Below are 6,084 nucleotides of genomic sequence, written 5' to 3' on the forward strand. Positions count from 1 at the left end.
GAAGGCACTGCATAAATGTGTGCATGCAGGCGGACGGACATTCTGCTGAATCACCTCCATTGTGCCAGGCACTGAGGAGGAGTGGGTCTGATACTTGCAGAGACAATCGTGCACTATTTCTGAGACCCCTAATTTTCCTAATCCTGAGGGAGGGCTTGCAGTACTGCTCTCTGCCTCTAGACCCGATGAAATCCAGCGCAGCATCATATAGAGCAACACATGGGCCCGACCCTCAGAGAACCTCATTCTGTCTGTGGGCTGGAACTGAAATACCCAGTACTGTCCAATGCGCCCACTTCGTGTCCTTAAGTACTTTATGTTGTCTGGGTTCGGTGCCACACAAGACGCAGGCATGGACTTTGGACTGGAACACTCATTGGACTTTACAAAGTGCAAACCGGCTGTGTGTGTGCACTGCACAGGGCAAGCTTGGAGGGCTTCCTAGAGACAACGGCCAGGGCTCGCAGGCGGGGCAGTTGTGCCCCAGATGCCTGAGTACGGGAGGCGGGGCCATCCTGCGTGACAGCCACTACCTCTTCATCCATTGGCCGTGGACCAACAGTAGATGGCTGGGCGTGGCTGGGTGCCTTGGCGCCATGAAGCCGGCAGAGCGGGCCAAAGTCCTGCGCATGCGCAGAATGCCGTGACCGACCGCGAGGCTCCCGGAAGTTCTCAGAGCCGGAAGCTGCCTGCGGCTCGGCTTCTCTAGCTGCTGCTGGGGGTGTGCAGCTCAAGGCTTTCGACCTTGCCTACCCGGCGCAGCTGAGCCTGCTGAGGACCAGGGCAGCATGGCGAGTGAGGCGGGCTCCCGGGAGGAAGGGGCTTCCGCCGAACCCTGGATAAAGGTAGGTGTGGGAAAGGGCCCTGGGGAGGGAGGGGCCGGTAGGCCTCTTGGGGAGCAGCCGCCAGAGGCCAGTAATGGCGTGGGGTGTGCGACCCTGGCAGAGTTGGGTGGGACGCCCGAGGAGGCCTCCGGGACCGGGGTTGAAGCTGTGCAGGAAAGCGCGGCCTTGGCAGAGAGGGAGGCGGAAGCGACCGGGCAGGAGGTGGCGCCAGTTTTGTTTGAGGCAGTGGAGGTGGTGGAGGTCGCTGTGGAGGAGGAAAGAGGAGAAACCGGAAGAGGCTTGTGAGGAAGGAAAAGTCGATGACCAGGAGGATAAAGAGCAGGAAGACGTGGTGCTGTGCTTGTGGATGTAATGGCGGTGGCGGAGGTCGTTGAGTGGCAGGAGGAGCAGGAAGAGAAGGGGAAATCCGAAGAGGGACAAGGGGAGAGAGAAGTCGAGGAGCAGGAGGATGTGGTGCTTGTGTTGGTGGATGTTATTCAAGAGGTGGAGGAAGTTGAGCAGGACGAGGAGAAGGAGGAGCAGGAGCAGTGGAAGGGGGAGTGGGCGCAGCACGTGATGGACGGTGAGAGGGTGGTGTAGGAGCCTGACAGGGAAGAGGAGGAGGAGGAATTTGAGGAATAAGTTCAGGAAGAAGACCTGGGGGAGGAAACTCTGATGCAACTTGTAGAGCCTGAGGAGAAGCTTGAATAGAAGACCCCGACACAGACTCTGTGGAGCCCCATGTTGTCCTTATCCCCTCTGTAGTCACTGGAGGTCCTTCAGTTAGAGTTGGAGCCCGTGAACAACCAAGCCAGGAGGGCCTTTGCTCGTTTGAGGCAGAACCTGGTGCAGAGACGCAGGACTCATCTCGGTCACCGAAGGGCCATCATCCAGGGCATCCCTGGCTTCTGGGCCAAAGCCGTATCCTTTTGAATCTCGCTTTATACTGACCAGTAGGAGCATGGGCAAGGGTAATAGCAATCGATCCACGGGACAGTTCAACATGAGAATATACAGGCTTTTCTGACCGGTTGCTCAGTTGTTTAGAGAATGGAACTGATAGCACCAAGGACCAGAGTTCCATTCCTGTACTGGAAAACATCTACTTGGGGGTTGTGGAGGAAGGTACAGACTGAGGGAAGACGGAGCTGCAGCCACACTCGTGCAAATACAAATACTTATGGCACAGAGACACTAACTGGGGCGGAGAATTAGAAGTCATTCTGGATCAGTGTCGTGAATAGCACAAAGGAGTTCTCATGTAGAAAAGGTGTTTGAAGGACAGGCTTTGCTGAAAATAATGCTGTAGGAAAGTGTATGAATTCCCACCCTAGTCAGTAAGAGCTGATAAAGTGCATACTTAGATACAAGCAGATTCACTTTTGCCCCTAGTACATCAGGGACACATAGAGCTCAACATCCCTCAGAAAGGAGCCCCTCCCTGTGTCAACGTGGACAGTCTCCCATTTAAGGCCATGCAAGGCACCCATTGCCTTGAGTGTGTCTCATGAAAGGCAGGGAGGGCACGGTGCATAAGGTGTGGGAGACACAATGTGTGAGGTGTGGGAGACCCCTGCGCAACACACTCTCCTAGCTGTTTATACATGCTCAGTTGCTTCTAGCGCCTACTTCCGTAGCATGGAAAGGCTCCTTGACCTGAGGCAGATTGTGAACCACCCCGAGATGTTGGCCATGATCAGCGATGAAGATGAAGACTTGCTTAGCTACATGATCGACTTGGAGGTCAGAACTAGTGAGACTGAGGCTGGAAGGTTGAGCGGGGAAGGATAAGAGAAGCAATACTTTCAGGCAAACAGAAAAGGTTAGGTGACCTGAAGAGAAATTTTAACCTTCTCCACTTTGTCATGACAGGTGGAGGAAATCAGGCATCCCATTCACTGCTGCAAGATCATGTTGTTCTTTCGGAACAACCCGTACTTCCGGAATAAAGTGATTATTAAGGAATATCTCATTAATGTCACCGGTAGGAGGTGGATCCCAGGATGGGTAGTGAAGGTGTTGGGTTTATCATCGTCAGCATGCTCCAACCCCTTCCTGTATACTTTTCTTCCCTGCAGGATACAGGGCATCTCATTCCACTCCAGTTCAGTGGTATCAGGATTATGAACATGAGGCTTATAGCCGCAGGCACCACAACAGCAGTGTTAACTTCTTCAACTGGTTTTCTGACCACAACTTTGCAGGATCTAACAGGATCGCTGAGGTAGGGCCTCACTGCGAAAATTCAGAAATGACCAGGGAGGGTTCCCAGCCTTCTTGGGAATGGTGTCTGAACCCTGAGCGGTCCTGTCCTGGTTCCCCTAACAGATCATCTGTAAAGACCTATGGCTCAATCCCCTGCGGTACCACATGAGGATGCAGGTGCCTGGACAGGGAACCGAGAGGGCAGGTGAGCAGCTCAGGAAGTAGGGGCTGAAATGCATGTTTGTAGGTACCTGGACACTCATTTCACAAGTGTAGAAATTGAAAGACAGGGAATGACACAAACCAGGTCACCCAGGGCATCAAGATGAAACAGGAACGTTGGAGAAACTGCACTGCAAAACAAGTTATAGCTGGGGAAGCTTAAGCCCACTGCACTATAGTCAGTGTCCGGAGTCGTTTGGACAGAAGCAAAGCTCAATCCTTTACTTCTCTGAACTTAATTCCATGACAGCCAACCCCACCCTCAGTCATTTCTCCACCCCCTTAAATTTTGGCTCATCAAATGTTCCTCCTTTCACCCTTTCCACAAAAGGCTATGAATATTTGTACAGTCTCTCATTCCTTTCTCTCATCAATTTTCCATTTTGGTAATCAGTGTCTTTTAATTTTCTTGTTTATCTCCTTAGCTTATTCTACTCATACAGAGAACACTGGCAGTGGGGCAGATGTTACGGAGAGCAATTTCTAACACATGGTAAGGGGAAATTGAAGAGGTCACAAACGGGGAAGGGCTAGTTTTTCCTGGGCAGGACCTTGCATAATTAAAGCAATTTTTAACATTTTTCAGAGAAAATGAGTTTTTATGTGTGTTTGTGTGTTTTAGAGTATTCCAAGTTTTTGAGTTGAATATCTCGGAGCATCAGACTTTACCTAAAAAAGCAGAACTTCTAAAAAGTGACTTCAGATACAGTGTTCTCATGCTCAGGATTGAAAGAAAAGCCGGTCAGGTGATGAAAAATGCAGACAGCAAGACACTTGGATAAAATCGGATTGGTGTGAAGGAGAAATAAACACCATCAAACATATGTGTCTCTGTGTGTGTGCTTGTGTACCGGATTGGGGTGAGATTCTACATAGGTCAGATCCATGTGGGATTTTTAATTCTTTGTCCTGGAACTGTCAGTCTGTGGAGGATCTGGGCTTATAAAGTTGTAGAGAGCAGATACACCAAGGTTTGGGATTCCGTCTGAGGACTTTTTTTATTCCTTCCCCACAGAGCAGGGGGTTGTGGAGAAAGAAGAAAGGAAAGAGAAACAGTTTAGTTTGACACTTCTTGTTTTTCCCAGGAATGTGAGGGTAGTTCAAGGAAAGGACCTAGTGATTACAGAAGTAAGATAATCAGGGTGAAATTTTCTTGCACAGGGCTCCTCCAAATATCCTCTCTTGTGCGTTAAGAGAATTCAAGGTGGAAATATTAAAGTTCGTTTCTCTTCTGAACCAAATGTCATCCTTAGGTAGATGAATGCACAGTGCTTTGCTGGGACAATCAACCTGTCAGGGCCAGGCTTCCCAGCAACATTTTAAGAAATGGGAATATATGGTATATGAAGGGACTGTGGGAAAGGACACAAAGGGATGAGGGAAGGCACTGAAGGTGTGGCTTTGTTTCTGGCAAAGGTGACTAAGTGAAAAGATAAACTTTTGGGAAAAAGCGGGTCTCCTTGTAGTTGTATGTGAGTCCCGTTGTTTTTCCAGGTGACTGAGTTTGGGCAAAAAATATAAACAGAGCAGGGAGGTGGAGTGGTTAAATATACAACTGCTAGACTTTCACCCATGTGCTGTCTGTCCCTAGATGATCCTAGATGTAGACATTATTCTTAATATTCCTATTTTCAGATGGTCTAAGCTTTTACCCAAGACCCTGTGTATTAGGTGAAGATCCCAAAATGTAAATAGGTAAGCCATTATGAGTACATTCCTTTCTTGGTATACTCCAGTGAGAATGTTGTCTTAGTAAATGATACCCCACACCGTATTAGGAACCCAGAAACCTTTCATTTTCTGTGGTGTTTTCAGCATGTTGTGCATAAGGTTAACATAAAAGGAAAGAACGGGACAGGCTTTCTAAGCAACTTGGTCCATCTTGATCCAAACAGCAGGAACCTTTTCCGGTGCCATGTGCTGCTACCTATCTTCCATTGTGCTTGTAAAAGAGAGCAGTTCCAGAAGCCCTGCATGAGAGCAGGTCAGCAGATTTCTGTGTGCCCTTTTCTGAGTATTTAGCTGCAAGTTTAGGGGTCTTACTTAGTGTTTAATGAATGGAGAAAAGGTTAGGAAAGGGTTCTCGAAATACTTATCTCCCGCTAGCCCTTGGTTGCCAGTTTTAACTGTAGCTGCTCTTGGAGTGAAATGTGAGGAGAACTTCCATGGAGGGTCTAGCAAAACCGTAGCTGTCTACTGTTGACTAAACTGCTATTGCCTAGTGGCTTGGTCATGTCCACCCAAGAGAATGCAGCTTCCTGAGTTTCGTCCTTGACTCATAGGTGTAATTCAGTCATATTACTGCTTTCACATGGTCCCGCTGTTTTGGGGTTACCAAAAGAAGTGTGAAATTGTACATTTTCCCTAATGCTTCCTTCCATGGAGTATCAGTGCATGTGGGCCTCATAATCACATGATTAATTTGTGAGCATTCTGACTTGATATCTCTGAACCACATTTGTTTTTCCTGATGTCAGTGTCTTGGTATTCTCTGTTTAAAATTCAAATTGAGTGTCTGCATTTCACCAGGTTTCTTTCTCATTCTGTGTGTGAGTGTGTGTCTCTTCCTCTGACTCTGCCTATACTTTTATCATCTGATATAATTTATCCTTGCTGATGTAAACTGAACACTCACATCTCTACAGTGGTTTCAATATTTTCATCTCTTTGCTTTGCTGTCTGCCACTGTTACCGTTTGTTCATTCATTCATATATAGTTTGTGTCTGAGTCTGTCTCCAAGTGAATTTGGCTGTTTTCTCCATTTCTCTGATTCTGCCTATACTTTTATCATCTGATATCATTTATCCTTGCTGATGTAAAGTGAACACTCAC

At 48.1% G+C, this 6,084-nt stretch overlaps 1 protein-coding gene across 1 annotated transcript; it reads left to right on the forward strand.

The window, feature by feature from the left end:
• The first annotated feature begins 596 nt into the window (after positions 1-596).
• Positions 597-3,254, forward strand: LOC134369049 (testis-specific Y-encoded protein 3-like). Its single transcript, XM_063085250.1, has 6 exons — positions 597-620; positions 1,590-1,745; positions 2,490-2,567; positions 2,697-2,808; positions 2,903-3,048; positions 3,153-3,254. The coding sequence occupies exons 1-6, from the start codon at positions 597-599 to the stop codon at positions 3,252-3,254; spliced, it is 618 nt and encodes a 205-aa protein (XP_062941320.1).
• Positions 3,255-6,084: the final 2,830 nt, after the last annotated feature.

The sequence above is a fragment of the Cynocephalus volans genome, unplaced genomic scaffold (assembly GCF_027409185.1).
Source record: "Cynocephalus volans isolate mCynVol1 unplaced genomic scaffold, mCynVol1.pri scaffold_35, whole genome shotgun sequence".
In the NCBI taxonomy this organism is placed as follows: domain Eukaryota; kingdom Metazoa; phylum Chordata; class Mammalia; order Dermoptera; family Cynocephalidae; genus Cynocephalus; species Cynocephalus volans.